Raw genomic sequence first — 26,645 nt, forward strand, 5'->3', positions numbered from 1 at the left:
TCCCGGGCGGTCCCCAGCACGAGGCCTCCGCCGTTCCCCGCCCCCTCGCCTCTGAGGCTGCCCGGATAGCTGCCTGATCCAAGGCCCAGCAGCTTCTGCCTTCCCGATCCCCACCGACGGACGGAGGCAGCCCACCTGCAGGACCGGGGCGCTGTCGGTCCACGTGGCCGCTCTGGAGCAGGTTGGAGTTGGCAGCGGGCTGCGCTGCGGGGACAGGCGCGGCGGACAGCCCCGGGGGCAGCGGCGGGGTCCTGGTTGGGAGCGGACAGGGTTGCGGCGGGCGGAACGGTGTCTCCTTCACTTCGCCCTCCAGCCGCTGCAGCTGCAGCCCGACCGCGAGCGTGTCGAGCGGCTTCAGCAGCTAGCGGAGCGGTGGCGGCGGCCCCCCTCAGGAGACCACCAGGTACCGCCGCGCCCGCCTCACGCCGACCCAGGGGCCTAGGCCGCGGCGGCCAAGCGGGAGGCCCGCGCCGGACTCGGGGTCGGCCCTGGCTTCCTAAGATGGCCGCGCTGCCCCGCGGCCCCTCTCCCCTCTCTGTCGGGGACCTCCCTTTGGCCCTTTGACCCCAGCTGACCGCACTTCTTGTCCCTCCCGCAGATTCCCCTCTTCCAGCGGCCTCGCCATGGCGACCCACGGACAGACTTGCGCGCGTCGTAAGTAGAGCAGGGATCTCTGCGGGATGGGGCGGCGGGGAGTCGAAGCCTGTCGACCAGAAACCCGCAGTTTGTTTCCCCCCATCTTTCCAAGAACTTGGAAATTCGGCTGCTTTTGGTGGTCGCTCCACCGTCTGACCACCTCCTCTGCGGAGGAGGGGCTGGGCTGCTGGATTTCAAATAGGGGAACAAGGCCCGGGGAGTTGGTCTGTGGCCGCATGGATTTTCAGCTTTTGTACATGTCTTCGACGTACAGAAGTAAAAAGTTATTAATTGGGGATTCCGTCTTTGGAGGATCAGATCAGTCACTTTTCTAGAGGAAGTAGCAGTCCCTCTTGTGATAGCGCAAGGTCATTACTTGTGCTCCTAAGGGCGTGGACGTGCTTTGTGGAATGAATGAGCTGGTGTAATGAGCTCAGATTGCCTGCCCTTAAGCAGCACAGCATTGGCTGAGGACTTGGGAGTCACATTAGTAAGTTTGAAGCGCTATTTGATATTTAGTTGATGTAGACATTCGAGTGAAACACAGATGGCAGTATTTTTTCCAAGTTTCAATATTTAAATTCCCAGTATTAAATTCTCTTCCCACTCCAGGATGTTGGTTTTCACCTCAGCGAAGATATTAAAGGACGTATCAGGGCAAAGGGCCTAGTCTTAGGTTTTGGTTTTATCTAATTTAGTTAAATCAGCTCATGTCAGTGAATTTTGGCAGATATGTACATATCCATACACACAAATACTTGTTTGATTCTTTGTACTTGTCCAGTCCTAGGAAGTGAGGTTGTAGGTAATAGACTGTTTTTCTGTTTTGGAACGAATTTCCCAAGTTTGTATAACCATGGTTATCTGTTTTAGAAATAATTCGTTGGTGGTATCTCCTTTATGGGTTGTTATAGTTTTATTGTAGCTCCTGACTGCATAAAAAACATTCTAACAAATGGGATTGCTTGAATTTTAATATCAGCAGCGGGTCATACTCTAGTTGTTGGATAGAAGATGGGAGAATAGAGACATTAACACTGGAATTTTTTTTCTACCAGCAATGTGTATTCCTCCATCATATGCTGACCTCGGCAAAGCTGCCAGAGATATTTTCAACAAAGGATTTGGTAAGAACCTTATTTTTAAAACGTTTTAGATAAAGAGTGAAAATGTATGTTTGGGTTGCTTAGCGAAATCAGATTAATCATTGCAAATTGTAAATATCTTGCTGCTTTAAATTGAGAGTTATTTATTTTTTTGAGACAGGGTCTCCCTCTGTTGCCCAGGCTGGATGCAGTGGCACGATCATACCTCACTGCAGCCTGGACCTCCTGGGCTCAAGCAATCATCTTTCCTCAGCCTCCCACATCCCAAGTAGCTGGGACTACAGGCACGCTCTGCCACACCTGGCTAATTTTTTTTACTTTTCGTAGAGGTGGGGTCTCACTGTGTTACCCGGTAAACACAGTGGCCTCTCAAAGCCTGGTTGGATTACATTACAGACATGAATCACTGTGCCCAGCCTTGTATTAATTTTTCTATTAGAAACTTAAGATACTTAGATTAAACTTCTGTGAAAATAGTTCTTTGACAGTCTACATCCCCCTCCCCCAATTTCCCCAAATTTTTTAAAACTAGTTAGAGGATTTGAGCCTTTAAGAAAAAGCGGCTTGTGCTTTAATTTTTTTCAGTTATAGCTTAGGCCTTGGTTGACTAGAGTTATGATATATTACTGTTTTGCTTTTGTGGTGACTCCTAATACTTTATCTAGAGTTAGGAGCTTTTTCAGGTGAATTTGAGTTTTCTTGGAAAATTTTGTTCCATACCCTCCTCCCCTTTATTTAGATTGTTGGAAATACTCCATCGGCATAAATGTCCTAAATGTCTGTATTGTGATAAGTTGGTTTTGTTTTTGTTTTTTGTTCTTTTTTTTTTTTGAGACGTAGTCTCGCTCTGTTGCCCAGGCTGGAGTACAGTGGTGTGATCTCAACTCACTGCAGCCTCTGCCTCCTGGGTTCCAGCAATTCTCCTGCCTCAGCGTCTCTGGTAACTGGGATTACAGGCACACGCCACCATGCCCAGCTTTTTTTTTTGTATTTTTAGTAGAGACGAGGTTTCACCATGTTGGCCAGGCTGGTTTTGAACTCCTGACCTCAAGTGATCCGCCTGCCTCGACTTCCCGAAGTGCCAGGATTTCAGGCATGAGCCACCGCATCTGGCCATATCATAAGTTATTAGCTATTCTGAAATTTAAGTTGAATGATTTTTTAATCTGATATTTAAGTTTAAGAATAGTTTGGGGGCCGGGCGTGGTGGCTCACACCTATAATCCCAGCACTTTGGGAGGCCAAGGTGGGCAGATCAGGAGGTCAGGAGATCGACACCATCCTGGCTAACACAGTGAAACCCCATCTCTACTAAAAATACAAAAAATTAGCCGGGCGTGGTGGCATGCACCTGTAGTCCCAACTACTCGGGAGACTGAGGCAGGAGAATCGCTTGAACCCGGGAGGTAGAGGTTGCAGTGAGCGGAGATCGTGCCACTGCACTCCAGCCTGGGTGGCAGTGAGACTCCGTCTCAAAAAATAAAAAAAAAAAGAATAGTTTGAAAGCATTCTTTTGTGTACCGACTACCAGAAAACTAGACAAAGCAGCATAGGGATAATTCTGCCCTTTATAAGCCAGTTTACAAAAGATGAATTTGTAACAATTTCATTTAAATATTGTATATTAACACAGTTTTATCCACCTCTGAATATGTGGAATCTTTTTGTTTTTTATGTATAGTCAACAATTGCTATGCATCTTTCATACAAAAGAATCATTTTGTTTCTTTTGCTGTCTGTTTGTTGAAGGTTTTGGGTTGGTGAAACTGGATGTGAAAACAAAGTCTTGCAGTGGCGTGGTGAGTGTTACTGTTGAGTAAGTTCTATTGAACCTTTATAATTTTTCAACTTGTAAAATGGTCATAACTGAAAGATGTCTACCTGTTTTGTCTTAAAGAAGAGGTAGAAGTTAACTTTGTTTTAAGAGATTTGCGTGTAACCTGATTTATTTTGGCCTTGAATGTGATTTCTCATTTTCATGTGGTCTTTCGTCATATTATGTATGCACAAGGAACATAGGAAAGATCAGTCAGGTGGTACTCTTTACTCAGTAAGATTACACATTTGAAGGCAGGGAACCCATTATTAGACTTTTTGTAACACTTTGTCAACAATGCTCGTCAGAGTTATGGGCATAAAAATATCAGGAACTCATTAATTTGAGTGTACTAATCATTTATATAATGTCCATTTTCTAGCAGTTCTCCCTGGAGAAGATTTCCACATGTATGTTGTGAGTTTAGGGAGTCCTGATCTGACTTTTTTTTTTTTTTTTTTGAGACGGAGTCTCACTCCGTCACTTAGACTGGAGCGCAGTGGTGTGATCGTGGCTCACTGCAACCTCCGCCTCCAGAGTTCAGGTGATTCTCCTGCCTTAGCCTCTCTAGTAGCTGGAATTACAGGTGCCTGCCACCACGCCTGACTGATTTTTGTATTTTTAGTAGAGCTGGGGTTTCACCATGTTGGCCAGGCTGGTCTCCAACTCCTGACCACGGTGATCTACCCACGTCGGCCTCCCAAAGTGCTGGGATTACAGGTGTGAGTCACCATGCCCAGCCAAGAATATTTTTTAAAGAGGTTAATATTTTGGTATTTGGGTGTCTTGATAGTTCAATGAACTGTTACAAAGGGGATAAACTAAAATTTAATTTTTTTCGAGACAGGGTCTCACTCTGTTGCCCAGGCTGGAGTGCAGTGGCACAATCTCAGCTCACTGCAGCCTCGACCTCTTGGGCTCAAGCAATCTTCCCACCTCAGCCTCCCAAGCATATGGGAGTACAGGCCCTAGCCATCATGCCCGAGTATTTTTTGTAGTTTTTCTAGAGATGACATTTTGCCATGTTGCCCAGGCTAGTCTTAAACTCCTGAGCTCAAGTGATCCACCAGCCTTGGCCTCCCAAAGTGCTGGGATTACATATGTGAGCCACCATGCCCAGCTAGTAAAATTTAACTTTGTGCAATTTTTTTTACTCTAAAAATTTTTAAGATTATTTTGGGGATGGGTATGAGTGTGTGCATATTAGAATACTATAGGTTATTTCGATATATGTATGTATATATATACAGAGAGACTTTTTTTTTATTTTTTGAGACGGAGTCTTGCACTGTCACCCAGGCTGGAGTGCAGTGGCATGATCTCAGCTCACTGCAAGCTCCACCTCCCGGGTTCATGCCTTTCTCCTGCCTCAGCCTCCTGAGTAGCTAGAACTACAGGCACCGGCCACTACGCCCAGCTAATTTTTTTGTATTTTTAGTAGAGATGGGGTTTCACCGTGTTAGCCAGGATGGTCTCCATCTCCTGACCTTGTGATCTGCCCGCCTCAGGCCCCCAAAGTGCTGGGATTACAGGCGTGAGCCACCGCGCCCGGCCTATATAGACGTTTTTGATGTAGTGCATGCAACTGATATTTATTTAAACTAATCGTATTGTAGTTTCTTTTTTTTTTCCGTCTGAGACACAGTCTTGCTCTGTTGCCCAGGCTGGAGTACAGTGGCGTGATCTCAGCGCACTGCAACCCCCACCTCCCAGGTTCAAGCGATTCTCTGGCCTCAGCCTCCCAAGTAGCTGGGATTACAGGCACTTGCCACCATGCTCCGCTAATTTTTGTATTTTTAGTAGAAACAGGGTTTTGCCATGTTAGCCAGTCTGGTCTCAAACTCCTGACCTCAAGTGATCCCAAAGTGTTGGGATTACAGGCGTGAGCCACAGCGCTAGGCCGGTAGTTGTTTAAAAGCCTAGGCTTGTTGGATTTCTGGGGTTTTACATTGATCTTATCTGTCGCTTGGTTTTTTTGGTCTGAAAAGAAGCCTAGGTGTTTAGTTATGATTGGATGACTTATTTGGCCAAGTTAACAGGTTACAGAGCAGTGATTTAGTGTGTTTTTTAATGTTCCCATTGTTAGTCTATTGAGACCCCTAGTGTATTTGTTGAAACACAAAAGGCCTTCTAAAAAAGATTCAGTCCTTGTGTTTAAAATGCTTACTTTCTAGTTGGAGAGACAAAATAAACTGAGAATACTGAGATAATTAATATCAAATACTAGATCGTTTGATAAAGCAAATCTTTGTTGGAAAGGAATAGATTATTGTGTATAGGGTTAGGGAAAGTTTTATGGAAGTAGGTTTAAGAGCATGAAGGATATGTAGAAGCTGGATTAGATATAGCATGTTTTTATTCACATTTAATACATGTAACTCAACAGCCATGGTATTGATCCTGTAGTATGTCTCTGGCCCCAGATAAGTCCCATTAATACCTGGTTCTGTTTTCTTACCTGAACAGCAAAGCTACTGAAGCCACTCCAGAATGTGGAAGCCAAAATTTCTGGTGGTAGAGTAAAGGGTATGAGCTGTAATCTGGCCCAACTCTGGTCCCACAGGGTGGTGTTGGCTTTGTTTCTTGAGGCCTTCTTGGCATGTGTATATAGGCTGGCTCTTGATCTGTGGGCTGATGGATGGCCATAGGTGGGGCCCCAAGAGTCATTAATGTCATTCAGGATTAAAAATAGCTACTCACACATTCCCCATTGAAACTATCTGCTAGAAAAACCTGTTCCATATATTGTTTTAATAATGCTTTCCTGTTCTGTGGAGCATATGAAAATGTACAAACTTTCACAGTGTCAATTCAATTTAATCATCTGGAGGTAGGCTTTGTAATTATAGTTGCAGAAACAGACCCAAAAAAGTTAAGTGAGGCTGGTCACAGTGGCTCATTCCTGTAATCCCAGCGCTTTGGGAGGCCAAGGCAGGAGGATCCCTTGATGCCAGGAGTTCTGAGACTAACCTGGGCAACATAGTGAGACCCCGTCTCTACAAAAAAATTTAAAAATTAGCTGTGCTTGTTGGTGGGCACCTGAAGTCCCAGCTACTTGGGAGGCTGAGATAGCAGGATCGCTTGAGCCCAGGAGTTTGAGGCTGCAGTGAGCTATGACTGTGGCACTGTACTCCAACCTGGGTGACAGAGTGAGACCCTGTCTCCAAAAAAAAACGCAAAAAGTTGTGTCCTGCTCAGTAAAAAGTTGGGTCCTGCATTTAGTAAATGACACAAACTGGACATCAGAACTCCTAATTTTTATATCTAGTGTTCTTTCCTAACATGATCCAGTGCTTTTTTTTTTAATTGGAGATGGAGTCTCACTCACTCCGTCACCCAAGCTAGAGTGCAGTGGTGCCATCTTGGCTCACTGCAACCTCAGGCTCTCAGGTTCAAGTGATTCTCCTGCCTCAGACTCCTGAGTAGCTGGGATTACAGGGATGCACCACCATGCCCGGCTAATTTTTGTATGTTTAGTAGAGACGGGGTTTCACCATGTTGGCAGGCTGGTCTCAAACTCCCTACCTCAAGTGATCAGCCCGCCTTGGCCTCCTGAAGTGCTGGGATTACAGGTGTGACCCACCACGCCCAGCCAGTCCAGTGCTTTTTAGTATAGGTGTTGAGGGCTATGCTTTGACTTGAAATTCCTGTTAATGAAAGGATCTAATTTAGGAGAGTGATATAAGACCTAAGGATTTGTCTCTAACAGCAGAGCAATAGTTACACAAATGTTCTGTTTTCTGAGAGAAGGATGACTGGCCTTTCCTCCTATTGATACAGTTTTTGATATTTCTCACTCTGCAGATATCACAATTTCTGGCTGTAGTCTCTTTATTATTTTCACATCAGCTGTCTTCCTTAGGCTTGGCGTGGTGATGCATGTGATCCCAGCTACTCAGGAGGCTGAGGTATGTGGATCACTTGAGCCTGGGAGGTTGAGGCTACAGTCAGCTGTGATCACAACACTGTGCTCCAGCTTGGGTGACAGACAGAGGCGAGATGCTGTCTCAAAAAACAAAAAAATTCAGATAAGCCCTCCGTTATTTTTTCTTTTTCAGTTTGTGTGCAACCAGGGATTGGTACATTATTATTTTATTTTTAGACAGGGTCTCACTGTGTCACCCATGCTGAGTGCAATGGTGGGATTATGGCTCACTGCAGCCTGGACCTCCCAAGCTCAAGCAGTCCTCCCACCTCGGCCTCCTGAGTAGCTGGGCCTACAGGCGCACACCACCACGCTGAGCTGGTTTCTTAATTTTTGTAGAGACATGGTCTTGCTACGTTCCCCAGGCTGGTCTTTTAAGTGCTGGGATCGCAGGCATGAGCCACCACACTCAGTCCCCCATTGATTTTTGAATCCCAAATAAAATCACCTTAGCAAAACCTTCCTTAGAAGATGTACAGTTAGCTGGGCGCGGTGGCTCACGTTTGTAATCCCAGCACTTCGGGAGGCCGAGGTGGGTGGATCACCTGAGGTCAGGAGTTGGAGACCAGCCTGACCAACATGGTGAAACCCCATCTGTACTAAAAATACAAAAATCAGCTGGGTGTGGTGGCGGGCACCTGTAATCCCAGCTACTTGGAAGGCTGAGGCAGGAGAATCACTTGAACCTGGAAGGCGGAGGTTGCAGTAAGCCGAGATCACACCACTGCACTCCAGCCTGGCGATAGAGTGGGACTCTGTCTCAAAAAAAAAAAAAAGGTGTACAGTTTGTTCACTTGAGAATTCACTACAGGTTAACTTGTGATTGATTGGAAATGTCAGCCTGTGTATGTAAAGTGGCAGTCAGTTGCTCAAAGGCTTGTCACTCTCACATATGCTTAGAGAGTAGCACAGTGCAGAGGGATACGAGTGTTCAGGAAGCTAGAAAAAGGAGGATTCATGAATTTACCAAATGTTTCAGCGAGTTTTTTTGCGTGCGTGTGTGTAAGGCAGTGATGAATTCTGGGCTTATGAGAATGTTCATGAAATTATTGATTGTCTTGTTAGGAATTTTCAACGTCTGGTTCATCTAATACAGACACTGGTAAAGTTACTGGGACCTTGGAGACCAAATACAAGTGGTGTGAGTATGGTCTGACTTTCACAGAAAAGTGGAACACTGATAACACTCTGGGAACAGAAATCGCAATTGAAGACCAGGTAACATTTTGAAAATTTTAGTATTAATTTTATTAATTTATTTTTGTATTTCCAAAAAAGAAAAAACAAATTACTTTTCTTTCAAAATAGATTTGTCAAGGTTTGAAACTGACATTTGATACTACCTTCTCACCAAACACAGGGTAAGCACAGACATTTTTATCTGTATTACATTTAAAAGTATTTCTCTTTTGTATATTTAGAAAAGGTGTACATTTACTGTCTGATAGCTTATTAAGCTACCTTGTGGTGGTGAAATCTCTGCATTTGCTTTTATTTATTTATTTGAGATGGAGTCTTCGCTGTGTCACCCAGGCTGGAGTGCAGTGGCATCATCTTGGCTCACTGCAGTCTCAGCCTCCCAGGTTCAAGCGATTCTTCTGCCTCAGCCTCCCTGAGTAGCTGGGACTATAAGTGCGTGCCACCACACCCAGCTGATTTTTGTATTTTTAGTAGAGGCGGGGTTTCACCATGTTGGCCAGGCTGTCCTGGAACTCCTGACCTCAGGTGATCTGCCCACCTTGGCCTCCCAAAGTGGTGGGATTACAGGCATGAGCCACTGTGCCCAGTCTTTTTTTTTTTTTTTTTTTCATATTTTATTTTATTGTATTTATTTTATTTTATTTTTATTTGGGACAGTCTCACTCTGTCACCCAGGCTGGAGTGCAGTGGCGTGATCTCGGCTCACTGCAACCTCTGCCTCCCGGGTTTAAGTGATTCTCCTGCCTCAGCCTCTTGAGTAGCTGGGGTTACAGGCATGTGCCACCACACCCACCTAATTTTTGTATTTTTAGTAGAGATGGGGTTTCACCATGTTGATCAGGCTGGTCTTGAACTCCTGACCTTGTGATCTGCCTGCTGTGGCCTCCCAAAGTGCTGGGATTACAGGTGTGAGCCACCGCTCCCAACCTGTTTATTTATTCTCTGTCACCCAGGCTGGAGTGCAACAATGCGATCTTGGCTCACTGCAACCGCTGCCTCCTGGGTTCAAGCGATTCTCATGCCTCAGCCTCCTGAGTAGCTGGGATTACAGGCGTGTGCCACCATGCCTGGCTAATTTTTTTTTGTATTTTTAGTAGAGACGGGGTTGCACCATGCTGGCCAGGTTGGTCTTAAACTCCTGACTTCAGGTGATCCGCCTACCTCAGCCTCCCAAAGTGCTGAGATTATAGGCGGGGGCCACCATGCCTGGCCTATATCTGCTTTTAGAGTACTATGGTTGCTATCATTTGGCTTGCCTTCAAATATTTGCTTCTTTGTTGTTGCACTAACTTGGGCAATTAATGTGTTTCTAACAGGCTTTTGTGACTGATTGTTAGTTCTGCAAAGCAGTCTTCCTAGATGGCTGTCCAGTTGCCTCATGTGTCCTTGTCTTGTAGTTCATTGAGCTGACTTTTTTACTCCCTGTTATTGTATTGCTGGTTTTTGCTCCCTGGTCATACTACAGTTCGTTTAAGTCTGTTTTGTGCTCTCTTGTGCAGAAGTGTGTGTAAATTTTTCCCAGTGATATCAGTTTGTTCTTTTTCCAGAAAGAAAAGTGGTAAAATCAAGTCTTCTTACAAGAGGGAGTGTATAAACCTTGGTTGTGATGTTGACTTTGATTTTGCTGGACCTGCAATCCATGGTTCAGCTGTCTTTGGTTATGAGGGCTGGCTTGCTGGGTACCAGATGACCTTTGACAGTGCCAAATCAAAGCTGACAAGGAATAACTTTGCAGTGGGCTACAGGACTGGGGACTTCCAGCTACACACTAATGTGTAAGTATTTCTTTCATAGGATACTGTGATGTAGGCCCTCAGAGGATGATTTTGATGTCTGTTATCTCTTACTGATCTGGGTGCACCCTAAAGGATTTCTCATCACATTTAAAAACAAAATCATTCTTGGTCATTTCTAGGGTGCCCCTTGAAAGCTTATAGTAGAAGAATGTTAGTCTGACCTTTGGTGCTGAGAGAGTAAATGTTCATTTTATATGGGGTTTAATGCGCTTGTATTTTTACAAGAGGCATTAGATATTGGCAGACTGCTACCAGTACCTTCATTTTACTTAATTATCTTGATGTGTGAGATGCTGACTTGATAGGATTGCCTAAAATGTATGGTATTTTGTTGTTGGGGTTTTTTTTTTTCTTTTTCTTTTTTCTTTCTTTTTTTGTTTTGGTTCAGATGGAGTCTTGCTCTGTCGCGATCTTGGCTCACTGCAACATCTGCCTCCCGGGTTCAAACAGTTCTCCTGCCTCAACCTCCCAAGTAGCTGGGACTACAGGCGTGTGCCACCATGCCTGGCTAATTTTTGTATTTTTGGTAGAGACGGGGTTTCACCATGCTGGCAAGGCTGGTCTGGAATTCCTGACCTCGTGATCTGCCTGCGTGCCAAAGTGCTGGGATTACAGGCGTGAGCCACTGTGCCCGGCTATTGTTTTTTTGTTTGTTTTTAATTATTTTTGTAGAGATGGGGTCTTGCTATGTTGCCCAGGCTTGTCTCAAACTCCTGGCCTCAAGCGATCCTCCCGCCTCAGCCTTCCAAAGTGTTGGGATTGTAGGCGTTGAGCCACTGCATCCAGCCTGGTGTTTTTACCTAGCTCAAACTAGATAGATACACGGAAAGTACTTAAAATGTTTTTCTTTCCATTGTAAAAATTCACTGGTAAATAACAGAAGCACAAAGAAGAAAACCTACATTTCTTATAATCATGCCAGCTAGGTATATAATCTTTGTTAATGTTGTGGTTCACCTTTTTATATGTGTGTGTGTATATATAAAATCATAACCAAAAGGCTGTTTTAGAACCTCTTGCATTTTTAATACAGTGTGATAATTCCACTGAATGGATATTCTGTGGTTCATTTTACCAATCCCTGTATGGGTATGGGTTGGGGGAAAAAAACCTGTTAAAACTTGCAAGTTTTCAGTGGAACACTAAAGCCCCACTTGAGCTGTGGTTTTTATTTAAATGTAATGCTACAGATCAGCCTGTGCCTTAGACATTATTACATTGTCTATTCTAGATCTACTAATTTAAAATATCTTATAGCAATGATGGGACAGAATTTGGAGGATCAATTTATCAGAAAGTTTGTGAAGATCTTGACACTTCAGTAAACCTTGCTTGGACATCAGGTACCAACTGCACTCGTTTTGGCATTGCAGCTAAATATCAGTTGGATCCCACTGCTTCCATTTCTGTGAGTACTTTTGTGGACTTAGAATGGGGGTTTTGGTTGTGGGAATGAGTCTTTGGGTATACTGAATTATGTTGAAAATTTGAACTGATTTCACACAGTCCCCAGTTTACAGATAGATTAGTTTTAGATTTTGAAATGCTGCTTTTTTGATGGATACAGTGTTAGACGTTTTATTTCCAGGCCAGGCCGGCGGAGTTTGTTTAACCTCAAAAGCTGCCGAGTTAATGTTGATAATAACCTTGAGCCATAGGCCTGTCTAAGCCCAGGTATAGCTGGTGTTTTGGTCCCTGAGTGGTTCTTATTGTGTCAGAAGTAATAGTGCTTTAATCTCTTTTTTTAAGGCTTTCTGTTGTCCAGGCTGGACTGCAGTGGCACAATCACGACTCCCTGCAACCTTGACATCCTGGGTTCAACCTCAGCCTCCTACTATTCCCCACTAATTTTTTGATGTTTTTTTGTAGGGATGGGATCTCCATATGTTGCCCATCCTAGGCTCAAGCTATCATCCCGTCTCAGCCTCCCAAAGGAGGCTGTTGGGATTATAGGCATGAGCCACTGTACCTGGCTAGTATTTTAATCATCACTTTGTTTTTTTTTTTTTTTTTTTGAGATGGAGTCTCTGTCGCCCGGGCTGGGGTGCAGTAGTGCAATCTTGGCTCACTGCAACCTCCGCCTCCTGGGTTCAAGCAATTCTTCTGCCTCAGCCTCCCGAGTAGGTGAGATTACAGGTGCCCACCACCACACCTGGCTAAATTTTTTTGTATTTTTTAGTAAAGACGGGATTTGTTGGCCAGACTGGTCTCAAGCTCCTGACCTCAAGTGATCCACCCACCTCACCCTCCCAAAGTGCTGGGATTACAGGCATGAGCCACTACAGCTGGCCCCCTTCTCCATTTCTAATTGCACTACAGCAGTAAAAACCTCAAGATTCATACAGCACACTATTCTGTTACTCGCATTGATGTTCTCAGATGTCTGTGGCATTTTAACAGATTTAATGTCAGTGGAAGAAGCTTCTCTCAGCTACTAGGAGTTCATAGTTAAAATGGGAAGGCAGCTTGGGACCCCTGTGTCATTTAGTGACTCCTGGGAATTAGTTTGGAAACGTACCTAGCCTTTCCCACTTCAGCAATGTTAGCTGCCACTCCAATTCAGTACCCAGAAGCATTGCTTAATGCTCCTTGTGATATTAGGAAGTATATATTTGGTTCTCCTTCCCTCTCCTGGCATAGAACTCCTAAAAAATCCTTGGAATCCCCAAAGTATTAAGTATCTTTTTGTATGCTAATGAGTTGACTGGTGGCTGGCCATCTTTAGGTAGCTTGAGGGTGGGGGCTAGTTAGTGGAGAGACCAAGGTGTGATTAGAGGGGGTGGGGAGAGGGGCTGTAGGTTAAGTTGTTCACCAATGGCTAGTGGTTTAATCAGTCATGCCTGTATAATGAAGCCTCATGAAAACCCACAAGGACAGAGGTCAGTGAGCTGGGTAGCTGAGGTTACTGAAAGGTGGCATGCCTGGAGAGGGCATCGAAGCTGTGTCCCTTCCTGTGTTTTGCACTATACGTCTCTTCATCTGTATCCTTTGTAATATCCTTTATTAAAACTTGTAAATGTAAATAAAGTGTTTCTCAAGTTCTGTGACCTGCTGTAGGAGATTAATTGAACTCAAGGAGGGGCTCATGGGAACCTCTAGAGCTGCCAGGTCAGAAGCAGAGTTAAAACAACCTAGGGCTTGCAGTTGGCATCTGAAGTGGGAGGACGGCAGTCTTGTGGGACTAAGCCCTTAACCTGTGGCATCTGATGTCTCCAGGTAGAATTAGAGGACATTTAGCTAGTGTCTGCTGCAGAAATTATTGCTTGCTTGGTGTGTGGGGAAAGCCCTCACACGTGGTCACAGAAGCATTCTGTGTTGTGAGAGAATAGTAGGAGAAACTGAGTTGGTTTTTTTCTGTATCCTCAGAATTGATGTCAGGATTGGGATTTGCTAGAGTGGCTCTAGCTAGAGTGGCTCATCGAAGCATGGTTTAGGAAGAAAAAGGATAAATGGATGGGAAATGAGGAACTTTTGACTCCTGGGTGGTCAGATGGTCACCCCTGCTATGGAGCCACAACTGTGCTGTGTTCAGGTACTTAAAAGTTACCAGTGCAATTCAAAGATAGATCCAACTCCAAGGGAATTAGTTCACTGGGTGCATAAGGAAACACAAACAATAAGAAACAAACAAAATATACAGTCCCTTGATTATTGTTATTTGTAATAGCTAAAATCAAAGTGAAAGAGTGCTGGATTGTACCTTGATGCTAGACCAAGCTCAGATTTCATTTGGTTTAAGCCTTGACCACCAGCCTCAAAGCCACCTTGCAAGGGTAAAAAGTTACCCCTAAGACCTGTATTTGCTGTATTTTGCCCAGTTTGGAGAAATTTAAAAAGTCAGAAGTCAGAGATTACGTTGAGAAATATGATCTGAAATTGCCTGAGGCAGTAGTCAGGCTTATTAATCAAGATAAAGGCTGACAAATGGGGAAGGGTAGATTTCTGTTGGGAAGGCAAAGCAAATATCTAATTCTTATTGATTTGTAATGAAACTGATATTTTTTTGTACCATGCTCATACGGCCATATGGTAATATTGTTGGCAGATTAAACTCCCTTGTGTAAATAAGTCTTATAATACTGATTGATGATCATATGTATTGTGAAATTGAGTTGAAGCCTCCTCAGGATGTAATACCTATGGAAAGTGACTGGCCTGAGGAGGAACTGGATCTCACTATCAGCTGATTTCTGTCCTGAATAGTTCCGCACAAGGTACAAATAACAGTAGATCAAGGGGAAAAAAAGCTGATACAAGAAGATAAAGATGTTTCTAGTGGCTTCTGTCAACCTAAAGGAAGAAACTAAGGCACAAAATACAATTTTAAAGAATTTATTTGCACCATAATGAAGACAGCTGCCCAGCAGACTCCGATCCAAGTGGATTTGAGCTCCATTTGGCCCTTGTTACAAACAGGTTTTTAAAGGCCAAAAATCCGGGACAGGATGTGGGCTGATACAAAGTTGTTTGGCAGGAATTCTCTTTGGTTTACAGAAATAACATTGATTAGTGATTGGCTATACGTTGTTCTTTGTATCACAGATTGTAGGAACATGAAGATAATGGGTGAGGGTCACATTGTGCAACTTGCGGTAACACTTTAGATATTTGCGAGCTAGCCTGGAAACAAGGAAGGAGAAAAAGTACAAAATGTTTTTAAACAATTTCCCCTGGGCATGGGGGTGTGTCCTGTGACTAAAGTCTCGTTCTCATGTCTCTCTGGGCCTGATAAATTTTGCATACCTCACATTCCTCATACTGCTGAGCTATTTTTTTTCATAGGACCAATTAGGTTGTAGTTTTTTTTTTTTTTTTTGGAGACGTAGTCATCCAGGCTGGAGTGCAGTGGCGTGATCTCGGCTCACTGCAACCTCCCCCTCCTGGGTTCAAGCCATTCTCGTGCCTCAGCCTCCTGAGTAGCTGGGATTATAGGTGCCCACTACCACACTCGGCTAATTTTTGTATTTTTAGTAGAGACGAGGTTTCGCCATGTTGGCCAGGCTGGTCTCAAACTCCTGACCTCTGGTGATCCACCCACCTCAGCCTCTCAAAGTGCTGAGATTACAGGCGTGAGCCACAGCACCTAGCCTGGTTGTTTCTTTAAACCTGTCCCTATCCCACAGTAGCTTCTCCAGATGATAGGCATATTTGTGTTTGTACTCTTGTAGATATGTCTGTTGTATAAATGCAACAAATGTAAACATCCTTGACAGATATATGGACCTTTTTGCTGTAAGGGATCTCTGTTTGAAACCAGGGGGTGGACTGTGATACTGTGGTGTATATATTTTGGTTTTTGTCCAGTTCCTGGCTCACAGCTTCTATAACCCTTGTAATTTCCCAAGTGACTAGAGCAGTAAGAGTGTCTTTTGTTGAGATATTTGGCCATTTGTCCTTGGTTCCTGAAACAGCTCCAGAGCATAAAAGTGAAAAGACAGTCTTTTGTGGGTTATTGGGTTTTTTTTTTGTTTTTTTTTTTAATGAAATCTCACTGTCATCCAGGCTGGATGGAGTGCAGTAGCACCATCTCTGCTCACTGCAACCTCAACCTCCGCCTCCTGGGTTCAAGCAGTTCTCGTGCCTCAGCCTACTTAGTAGCTGGGATTACAGGTGCCTGCCACCACGCCCGACTAATTTTTGTATTTTTAGTAGAAATGAGGTTCACCGTGTTGGCCAGGTGGGTCTCCAACCCCTGACCTCAGGTGATCCACCTGCCTTGGCTCCCAAAGTGCTGGGGTAACAGGCAGGAGCCACTGCACCCTGGGCTATTTTGTTATTTTTAACAGGCCCCTTTCAACCACATCTGAACTTATGTTAACGAGGTGATTTTTGGATAGTCCCTAGATGACACGGTAGGGAGTGCTGGTTGCTAGGGAACAAACCTTCTGCCTTGGGGAGGGCATAGTAGCTAAAGGTTGAGCCAGTGGCCAGTGATTTAATTAATCTTGCCTTTGTAATGAAGTCTCCGTAAAAACCCAAAGGACTGAGTCCAGGGGGCCTTCGGGAAGGTACACAATAATACATTCATGTCATGGGAGGGTGGGGCACCCCAGCTCCACAGGGATGGAAGCTCCTGTGCTTGGGACCCTTCAAGACGTCACCTATAAAGGAAAAGATACATAAGTATCTTTTCATCTGGCTGTTCATTTATATCCTTTAAAATATCCTATATAACTGGTAAATATAAGTGTTTCCCTGAGTTCTAGGAAATTATTTGAACTCCAGGGGGTTGTGGGAACCCCGATTTATAACCAGTCTGTAAGAAGCAGAGGCAAAACAACCTGGAGCTTTCAATTGGCATTGAAAATGAGGGCGGGGAAGTTTTATGAAACTGAGCCCTGAACCTGTGTGATCCGATGCTATCTCTCCAGGTAGATAGTATCAGAATTGAATTAGAGAACATCTAGCTGGAGTCCGCTGCAGAATTGTTTGCTTTATGTGTGGGAAATTCTCCCTAGGCCTTGTGAGAGTATAGAGGGAGAAACTGAGTTTATTTTTTCTACTCCTTATTACAGTTTCATGGTTTAACTCCTACTGTTAAATAATAGGAAATTTTTTTTTTTTTGGAGACAGTCTCACTTAGTTACCCTGGTGGGAGTGCAATGGTGCAATCTCTGCTCTGCTCACTGCAACCTCTGCCACCCGGATTCAAGCGATTCTCCTGCCTTAGCCCCCTGAGTAGCTGGGTTTACAGGCGCCTGCCACCGTGCCTGGCTAATTTTTGTAGTTTTAGTAGAGACGGGGTTTCACCATCTTGGCCAGGCTGTTCTTGAACTCCTGACCTTGTGATCCTCCCGAAGTGCTGGGATTACAGGCATGAGCCACCAAGCCCGGCCAATAATGGGAATTTCTTTCTTTTTTTTTTTTTTTTTTTTTTGAGGCGGTGTCTTGGCTTTGTAGCCCAGGCTGGAGTGCAGTGGCGCAGTCTCCACTCACTGCAACCTCCACCTCCCGGGTTCACACCATTCTCCTGCCTCAGCCTCCCGAGTAGCTGGGACTACAGTTGCCCACCACCAAGCCCGGCTAATTTTTTGTATTTTTAGTAGAGACGGGGTTTCACCCTGTTAGCCAGGATGGTCTTGATCTCCTGACCTTGTGATCTGCCCGCCTCGGCCTCCCAGGGTGCTGGGATTACAGGCGTGAGCCACTGCGCCCGGCCAGTAATAGGAATGTCTATCCAGCTGTCTGAGGCTCTTATTTGTAGGGCACAAGATGGTCATTAGTGAGGTTTTTTTTTTCTTTCTTTTTTTTTTTGAGCTTTGTTGCCTAGGCTGGAGTTCACTGGTGCAACCACAGCTCACTGTACCCTCAGCCACCTGGGCTCAAGAGATCCTTCCATCTCACCCCCACTTCCCCGGTAGTTGGGTAGGTGTGCACCATCATAGCAAGCTAGAAAAATTTTGTACAGACAGGGGTCTCACTGTGTTGCCCAGGCTGCTGTTGAATTCCTGGGCTCAAGTGATTTTCCCGCCTTGGCCTCCCAAAGTGCAGGCATTACTGGTGTCAGCCACTGTGCCGGGCCTGTTTTTTTCTTTAGATGGTCATTGGTAGCTCATGAATATTTGGCTGTAGTGCCAAGTGAATACAGGTGTTTTGGATGTGGTTTGTGTCTGTATAGTTACATCATCTCTTTCTCTAGATTGGGCTCTTTGGATGATACACATAGAATATAGACATCGAATCATTTGGAGATCTGTTTTGGTCACACAGGCTGTTTGTTACCTTTATACTGTAGCCCTCAGAATGCTGAATGCAAAGCAAAGTTGCATGTCTAGGCAACCTAGGCCCTGGTAATGAAGGCAGGTGTTCCCAGCCTCTGGTGTGGCTTCATAATGTTAGGGGTGGTACAGAATGGAGCTAGAAAGAATCTACTCCTTACTATGTCTTACTCTTCAGGGTTCCTTCCAGCCCTTGAAGTCAGTAACTAAGTCCTAAAATGTTAGGATTGTGCAAGGAAGGCAGGGGCCTGGATTGGTACATGATTCCTCACTGGGACCTCCTCCCAAGCACAGTGGTTACATACAGCCAGAACTCAGCGGCACCGGCATTCATGAGAGGTGTAAGAATGTGAGAATAAAGGATTGTTTGATCTGATTCTTCAGAGGAATCACTTGTCGTTTGGAGATTTTTTTTTTTTTTTGACATTGATGGTTTTGATTCTTTAGGAAGAGTCCTGAAAGTAGTAATGTGTGTAACTAAGTCGTGAATTTAGACTTTATACCCTGCACTTTAAGGCTGCTGTGTGTCACCTCTAGTGAGCCTGACTTGTACCACATTTTGGTCTGGTTTGTTGTGCTAGACTAGAATTAACAAAGACGATTTTTATGAGAGTGCGTAGACTCTTGTGCTGTACGGACAGTTTGGGGTCTTTGGATACATTCCAGTGGCTATCATGAGTATTGTGTCCTACTGAGAATTTGATTTTTGAGTTGAATGGATACGAATTAAATAGTACCTGGTTTGTTTGGCTTAATACATAATATTGAATTTTATTGTCTCACGTGAATAAAACTGAACATGACTACATGATGGGGAAACATGTAGGGGCTTTGTCTCTATTGAAATATTTTTCTTACAGTTGTTTTTGTATTTTAGGCAAAAGTCAACAACTCTAGCTTAATTGGAGTAGGCTATACTCAGACTCTGAGGCCTGGTAAGTATTCTTGATAAAGTAGGATTGTTTCGATAGTATTAAAAAAATTTAGTTTTCATTCTTCAGCTTATTTTGCAGACCTTTCAAGCACAGAGGAAGAGTTGAAAGAGTACAATAAATACATGTTTACCTTTTGCCACAATTTTTTATTTCTTTTTCCTTTTTTTTTTCTTCTCTTCAGAATAAGGCCCGTCTTTCCTTTTCTGCATAACCATAATACTATCACACCTAAGAAAGTTAGTGATTCCTTATTATTTAATACCCACTTCCTGTCAGTTTCCTCGCTTGTATCTGAAATGTTTTGTAGTAATTATTTTGTTGATCAAAGTTCAGATTGCTTTGGTTCTGTCTATAGTCTTGTTAACTTCATATAATATTTTGAAGCGTGCTGTGTCTAGAACAGCGCTTCTCCAACTTCAGAGTGCACATGACTCATCTTGGAGTCTGCTTAAAGTACTGGAGACTTTTCCCCCTTCAGATAGGGATTTTCCTCCCCAAAGTTTATTTTGGTGATTTTGAAACCTAAAGAAAAGTTGGAAGAATGGTACAATGAACATCATATGCCCTTACCCTGCATTGACCAATTATTAACAATTTATTAACAATTATTAACATTTACTACATTTATGTCTCTGAAACTTCACATACGTTTTTTTAAAAAATGTATGTTTTGCAGACATACAGACAGAGCATCTCCTAGCATGTATATCCTAAGAGTAAGACATTTTTCTTTCTAAGCACAGTACTGTTGTCGCATCTAAGAAAACATTAATGTAATACCAAATACATATTCAGATTTACCCCCATTCCCAAATGTGTCTTTATTGTAGGTTTTCCTTTCTAGGATCTAATTATGATTATGTCTCTAGTCTCTTTTCATCAGGATAGTATACTCAACATTATAGTATATTCTAGAACACTTTGAACTTGTTATAAAACATTTCTCTGTGACTTAGTGCCTTACTTAGAATGGTTACCTAGAAGGCAAGCCCTCTGGTGGCCAGCACTAGTAGGTCAGCTGACGGGCTGAGGAAGTGACAGGCAGGCTCTGGGGATGACTGTGAAAGAAGGTCCAGACTGAGTGAAGTGCCAGGTACATCATGGTTTTTTGTTTTTGTGGTTTTTGTCTTAATAGGTGTGAAGCTTACACTCTCTGCTCTGGTAGATGGGAAGAGCATTAATGCTGGAGGCCACAAGCTTGGGCTCGCCCTGGAGTTGGAGGCTTAATCCAGCTGAAAGAAACCTTTGGGAATGGATATCAGAAGATTTGGCCTTAATATATTTCCATTGTGACCAGCAGCAGGCTTTTTTTCCCCCAAGAAGATGATCAAAACAGAGGATGATCTCAACAAGAGCTGTATTTTAAGTATTTAGACAGTTCCTTGTTAGCTGGTTTCTAGTTGAATTGGTTATCTAGTTACCAATGCTGCAGTCCTGCAGTCACCTATACATTATTTAAATGTATTTAACTGTTAAATGCGCTACCCACCAATAATGAAATAGACCTTTATGAAAACTGTGCAGTTGTGTGCATGTTTGTTTTTATGTTCCTTTAGAAAAACATTGACTATTACCATTGAGTGAGATGGATCAGTGGATGTTAAGATGAGGTTACAAATTTTGTTAAGTTCAGCCATTATTACTTTTGGTATCCCAGAACATGACTAATTATGAATAAAACAAGTATACATAATTAATGGCTCCAAGTATTTGCAGAGTTCCACGTTTGCCAGCTAGGGTCAAATCCCCGTGGCAGCTAGCCAATACTTAATTTTTCCAGTGAGTATTTTGCTCTTTACCTAAATTTGTGCCACAGAATCTTCTGTGTCCCTAGAATAATTCCACGAGCTTTTTAAGACTACAATAAGAGGATACATGCTTTTACACTCTTCAGTTTGTAAGTCTGTGCAGAATTGCCCTGCATCATTGAAAGGAAAAAGAGAAGGTGCTGAAAAGTTACACAAACACACCATACCCCTGTGAGCTACTGCTAGGAGCATAAAGTAGGCCCTGGTTTGGTGAGATGGTGTTAGGCGTATAGAAGAGGAGTAAGGTGTAGACAGTGAGGGTAACCTGAGGGACTGTGAGAGGTCATTACTTATTTCCTTCTAGGCAGACACACTGAAAGGTGGGTATAGGTAGGAGACCAGAGGCAACCCCTTTAGGCTGTGTGGCATTGGCCTTCATCTGGGCATGAATGAGACATTAATAGGTGGTTCTGGTTGGAAAAGTAGGAAAGAGCACATTTTCTGATAGGAGAAGATAATTGGAAGGATATGATTAAAGGTTGGAGAAGATTTGTTCAACAAATCTGTAATAGTAGACCTGAAGAATGGTAGAGCCTGAGTGATAAGAAACGGGTAAGGAAATGGAAGGACTCACCACCCAAGAAATGATACATGCTACAAACTTGCAGGTTAAGAAGCTAGTGAGAGACCAGAGCTCAAGCAAGCTCTCCACACAGGAGGGTTGGGGGCATGAAGACCCCTCTAGTGGTCCCAATATTCCTAGGGGACTGGCTTGAATGGCCCATGTGAATCATGGTTCTCTGAAAAGCCCTCTCCAGACATGACTTAACTGACAGAAGGTTAGAATTTGAGCCAGCTTGAGTCAGGTAAGAGGAGAAACAGATGAAAAGATGTCCATGCAGGCTAGGCCTGAAAGCAACTCTTGCAGTGTGAACTAATCACTGCTGGTGGTCCTCTAAAGAGAAAAACCCTAGTCATGGGGACTGCTGCCCCTTAGCTAATAGGTGGCCCTTTATTGGGCAGTGGCTACAGTAATTTGGACTGAGGTGTGGCACAAGTGAGTTAGCTGTTTGTCAAGGATTTGCTTAGAGTAAATTGAACCTATTCACCCATGTGCATCCTTTTTTTTTTTTTTTTTGAGACGGAGTCTTGCTCTGTCGCCCAGGCTGGAGCGCAGTGGCACGATCTCTACTCACTGCAAGCTCCGCCTCCCGGGTTCACGCCATTCTCCTGCCTCAGCCTCCCGCGTAGCTGGGACTACAGGCGCCCGCCATAACGCCCGGCTAATTTTTTGTATTTTTAGTAGAGACGGGGTTTCACCATGTTAGCCAGGATGGTCTCGATCTCCTGACCCTGTGATCCGCCTGCCTCGGCCTCCCAAAGTGCTGGGATTACAGGCTTGAGCCACCGCGCCCGGCCCCATGTGCATCCTAATATGCTTTTATGAGTTAGAAAAGGGTAGGTTTCCAGCCACGGTCTTGCATAGTGTCCAAAATGCAAAGTTTGTCCCAGGAGCTGTGAGCTCATGTGGTTTTTTTTTTTTTTTTTTTTTTTGGAGACGGAGTCTTGCTCCATTGCTCAGGCTGGAGTGCAGTGGTGCGGTCTCGGCTCACTGCAACCTCTGTCTCCGGGGTTCAAGCAATTCTGCCTCAGCCTCCCGAGTAGCTGGGATTACAGGCGTGTACCATCACGCCTGTCTAATTTCTGTATTTTTAGTAGAGACCGGGTTTCACCATGTTGACCAGGCTGGTCTCGAACTCCTGACCTCAAATGATCCACCTGCCTCAGCCTCCCAAAGTGCTGGGATTACAGGCGTGAGCCACTGCGCCCAACCTCATGTGGTTCTTTTAGCCCTGCTTCCAGCGGTCTCCAGGGACACTTCCCACCACCGAGGCTTACCAGGTAGTGGCAAAGGCTGCTTGAATTCCAGGCTAATGCCACTTATGCCTGAGGCAGTGTCAGTGGAAAGAATTTGACCTTCATCTGTCAGTGGAGATAAGATCTGTGAGGTTGGGGAGATTTAAATGAGAAGCAGAGCACCTGGATCGAAGGTGCTCCATGAGGCCTGGTTCCTTCTCCACCTCCCCTCATAGGCAGATGGTTCAGGAAAGCCTGAAATTCTCTTCATCCTCTAGGGAGTGTGGTAACAACTGCTGTACCTATAGGCTTGTCTGCTTCACGCCTCCCTGGCCAGTGATCCCCCTCACTTCCCTTCAGAATTTCAAGGAGACAGCAGGAGACTCAAGTCAACCCCGAGGTTCTCAGGTCCAGGCCAACTGGCCTGGCCCTCATGATGTTCCCCCACCAGGGCCTCCACTGGAGAGGTGAGGCTGGGGAGCTTACTGTGCTGTGAAGATATGAGCAAGCCGCCAGCAGAACTGGCATCACCTACAAAAGCACACAAGTGACACCCGTGGTCCCCTGCAATCCTCTTTCCTGTTGTCAGACACCAGACGTGGCCCTCCACGAGTCCCAGCTGCTGGGAACCAGAGCTTCACCTGCCCTGAGGGAGAGATGTAGGAGGCAGACAAGCCCGAGGTGCTGGGGTCTCTGGCCATTACACGTGGCCAGGCCAGTTAAAACTTTGTAACCTGCCTCCTGCCAGCTGGAGGTTCCTGCAGTAGGGCCACAGACCTGGCGCCAGGGAGGGGACGAACCTCAAGGCCCCTTTCACTGAAGGCAGGAGCTGTCTGTGCTGGGCCTTCCCTCCCTTCCCCATCCAGCGCCACACACGGAGGCTCAGGAGGTCGTGTGTCCCAGCCCCACTTTATTTTCGAATTTAAAACTCAGGGTCAATTCCTGGGGTTCCCAGGCAACCCTTCCTCGAGCCCACTCACTAGGGGCCAGCCCTAGATCTTGAAGGCCAAGGTGAGGCCATCGCCCAGGGGCAGGAGGCTGATGTAGACCCTGACGTCCCGCCGGATGCGTTCGTTTAGGTTTCGCACACACTCGGCCGCCACGTCCCCTTTCGGAGGTTGCAGCACCTTCCCGCGCCACAAGACCTGCGGGGGGGCGGGGCCAACCGGGCCGTGGGAGGCAGGGCTTCGGAGGGAGGTGCTCGGGCGGAAGGCGGGGCCTCGGAGGGAGGTGCCCAGGAGGGAGGCGGGGTCTCGGAGGGAGGTGCCCAGGCGGGAGGCGGGGTCTCGGAGGGAGGTGTCTGGGCGGGAGGCGGGGCCTCGGAGGGAGGTGCCCGGGCGGGAGGTGACCAGAGCCGGAGACTGAGAACCAAAGCGGAGGAAAGCCTGGGTACCCGGGCCCGAGCCTACTTGACTGGACTGGGTGGGGCTTTGGGGTATAAGAGGAGTCAAGGGAAAAGATGGGGACCCGGCCCGAGAGGGTGCTTTCTCCTCCCCCGCAGTGGATCCCTTACTCTGAGGACGGCTAGGATGCCTCCGGGTCGCAGCAGCTGCAGGCAGCGCTCGTAGTAGGCGGCGCAGTTCTCCTTGTCTGCATCCACCACGGCCACGTCGAAGGTGCCGGCCTCGCCCGACGCCAGCAGCTCGTCTTGCGGGAGATGGGAGGGCAGGTGAGGCTGAGTCCGCGGCCCCGGCGGCCCTGAGGCCCCTCCTAGGCCGGGCCGGGCGCTGTGACAGCCGGCCCTGCCCTTAACCTGCCCGGCAGGCCCAGTCACAGCTCGGCCACACAGCGGCCTCGTTTGCAATGGCCACAAAGCCCTTCCCGCTTCGGTGCTCACCGAGGGTCTCCAGGGCGGGCTTCAGCCGGAGGTCGATCTTGTGCTCCGCCTCGGCCTGCGGAGGGAGCGGGTCAGCCGTTGCGCCCCCGCCTGGGGTTGCAGAGCTAGGCGCGGGCGCTCACCTGCCTCCACAGGGGCCGTCCCAGCTCCGGGCGCTGCGCGTCCACCTCGCAGGTCACCACGCGCCCGTCCGCGGGCAGCGCCAGGGCCAGGGCCAGGGCGGAGTAGCCCGTGAAGGTGCCTGGGACCAGGACACAGACGGGCTCAGCCCAGAGTGGGGGTCGGCCCGGAAACCTCGGCCCTCCGGGATCCCGGCCGCGTGCCCCTACCCAGGTCCAGCGCCTTCTTGGCCTGGATGAGCCGCGCCAGGTTGGCCAAGAGCTGGGCCTGCTCGCAGGTCATCATGGAATCCCCCTGCGGCTGCTCCAGGGTCAGCTGCGTGAAAGGACAGGGTGGCACCAGCCATGCGGGTCACCCGCCTTCGCCCTGGGGGTCCCAAGCCCCCAGGGGCGCGGTTCTGGGCGTGGCCTTGGGGACAGGCCCTCCGGGAACGCCCACCGCACCCGGCCCAGGGAAGCCGGAAGCCCAGGGAGGGCCACGGCCCAGCCCAAGGTCACACAGCCACGTGGGACCCGCAGGGGTCGAGAGGGACGCCCGTTTCCGTCCCGCGCCCTGCTGACCAGCCTCAGGCTTCGCAGCGCCGGGTGCTCCCGCATGGAGCGGCTCAGAAGATACTGCCACAGGGGGCTGTCCTCGGGGGGAAGCAGGCACTGCTCTCGTCGGCCTCGCCATGGGGGGCACCGCCTCCCTGCCAGGGAGAGGGTGTTGGGTCAGGGTCCGGGGCTCTGCGGCCACAGGGTTAACCTGAGCCATGCCGCGACCTCCTCTGCGCCCGCCCACCCGCCCGCCAGGACCAGGTCCTGCTCACCCAGGAAGAGGCCAGTGGCGAAGGCGGCGCCCAGCGCGGCTGAGCCCAGGGCCAGCGCGGCGGGCACGGAGAGCCGGGACACCGGCTGGGTCATGGCGCGGGCAGGAGGCGGCGGGAGGCAGTGGCAGGTCACGTGCGCTGGAGCTCCTGGGACAGGTTTTGGTTGGACTCGCGGGCTCGCCGGGCTCCACCTTGTCGGGGCGCTGCCCGCGGAGCCGCGGTCTCGGGCATCATCTGGCGGCCACACAGCCTTACTGCAAGCCCCGCCCGAGAGAGCCGGGCGCGATCTGGTGGCCGCGCCGGGAACTGCGCCCCTGCCGGGAGCAGGCCAAGCTCTTAGATCTGAATTTTCCCGCCTGTGCCCGCAGTCCAGGTGCCTGCGTGCATTCCCTTCCTGCCAGTGCTTTTTTTCTCCTCGCCACCATTTATTCTGAGGGCCATTGGGGGCATATGTGGATTGTGTATGGAGGGCGCCAGTGTAAGTTACAAAATAGTCACAAGTACAAGAGATACAGATTAAAGGGGGAAGGCCTCCTGGGCAAGATGCCCCAAAGCATCAGGCTGAAGGAGTGAGGGAACTGGTTTGAGTGCATGCAGCCTCGAGTTGGGGTTCAGGAGCCCTGGGGTGGACCTGTGGAACTGAGACCATATTCTTAGCTGTTAAAATCCTGCCTTTGGGGGCCAGATGGATACGAGTGTCTGATCTTGGGCCTGCCAGTCTCTCTGAGCCTCAGTTTCCTTCCTGTAAAATGAGGCCCACAATCTTACCATAAAAGGCACCAGATCCCACAGCTTCGCACACAGTAGCACAATATGTAAGTGGCAGCTGCTGTTATGTTCGTAGGTTGGAATGAAGACACCTTCGGGAGAAAGCCGGTGAAGCTCCCTTGCGAGGTTGTTCTGCTGAAACACTGTCCAGAGAGCACTGATTGAACCTCTGCCATGCGCCAAACTCCGGAGGAGGTGAAAGATGCTGTCCTTTTTTTTTTTTTTGAGACTGAGTCTCGCTCTGTCACCCAGGCTGGAGTGCAGTGGCACAATCTTGTCTCACTGCAACCTCCACCTCCCGATTCAAGCGATTCTCCTGCCTCAGACTCTGGAGTAGCTGGGACTACAGGCACGCACCCCCACACCCAACTAATT

General features: G+C 47.0%; 2 protein-coding genes across 3 annotated transcripts; one reads left to right on the forward strand and one right to left on the reverse strand.

The window, feature by feature from the left end:
- Positions 1–20,825, forward strand: VDAC2 (voltage dependent anion channel 2). Its single transcript, XM_003271284.3, has 10 exons — positions 1–403; positions 599–654; positions 1,695–1,763; positions 3,492–3,541; positions 8,549–8,701; positions 8,792–8,844; positions 10,231–10,458; positions 11,737–11,887; positions 19,075–19,132; positions 20,268–20,825. The coding sequence occupies exons 2-10, from the start codon at positions 624–626 to the stop codon at positions 20,357–20,359; spliced, it is 885 nt and encodes a 294-aa protein (XP_003271332.2). The 5' UTR covers positions 1–403; positions 599–623; the 3' UTR covers positions 20,360–20,825.
- A 2,802-nt stretch (positions 20,826–23,627) lies between these two features.
- COMTD1 (catechol-O-methyltransferase domain containing 1) lies at positions 23,628–25,732 on the reverse strand. Of its 2 annotated transcripts, XM_003271286.4 has the most exons (7): positions 25,503–25,732; positions 25,255–25,382; positions 24,904–25,009; positions 24,697–24,815; positions 24,575–24,629; positions 24,251–24,384; positions 23,628–23,882 (listed from the first exon to the last, which is right to left on the reverse strand). In XM_003271286.4, exons 1-7 carry the CDS (start codon positions 25,594–25,596, stop codon positions 23,730–23,732), a joined length of 789 nt encoding a protein of 262 aa, XP_003271334.1. In that variant the 5' UTR covers positions 25,597–25,732; the 3' UTR covers positions 23,628–23,729. The 2 variants fall into 2 exon arrangements, with proteins under 2 accessions (XP_003271334.1, XP_030653464.1); XM_030797604.1 differs by lacking the exons at positions 25,255–25,382; positions 25,503–25,732 and having other exon boundaries at positions 23,628–24,384; positions 24,904–25,243.
- Positions 25,733–26,645: the final 913 nt, after the last annotated feature.

This window comes from Nomascus leucogenys, chromosome 18 (genome assembly GCF_006542625.1).
Source record: "Nomascus leucogenys isolate Asia chromosome 18, Asia_NLE_v1, whole genome shotgun sequence".
NCBI classification, from domain to species: domain Eukaryota; kingdom Metazoa; phylum Chordata; class Mammalia; order Primates; family Hylobatidae; genus Nomascus; species Nomascus leucogenys.

What these genes read in the sequence shown, in the direction of transcription:
- VDAC2 (XM_003271284.3), top strand. Translation starts at nt 624, where the DNA reads ATGGCGACCCACGGACAGACTTGCGCGCGTC. An exon ending in TATTTTCAACAAAGGATTTG is followed by an intron (nt 1,764 to 3,491) that starts GTAAGAACCTTA and finishes TGTTTGTTGAAG; the next exon opens with GTTTTGGGTTGGTGAAACTG. An exon ending in AAATCGCAATTGAAGACCAG is followed by an intron (nt 8,702 to 8,791) that starts GTAACATTTTGA and finishes CTTTCAAAATAG; the next exon opens with ATTTGTCAAGGTTTGAAACT.
- COMTD1 (XM_030797604.1), bottom strand. Translation starts at nt 25,040, where the DNA reads ATGGCTGGTGCCACCCTGTCCTTTCACGCAGCTGACCCTGGAGCAGCC. An exon ending in CAAGAAGGCGCTGGACCTGG is followed by an intron (nt 24,816 to 24,903) that starts GTAGGGGCACGC and finishes TCCTGGTCCCAG; the next exon opens with GCACCTTCACGGGCTACTCC. An exon ending in GCCCGCCCTGGAGACCCTCG is followed by an intron (nt 24,385 to 24,574) that starts GTGAGCACCGAA and finishes ATCTCCCGCAAG; the next exon opens with ACGAGCTGCTGGCGTCGGGC.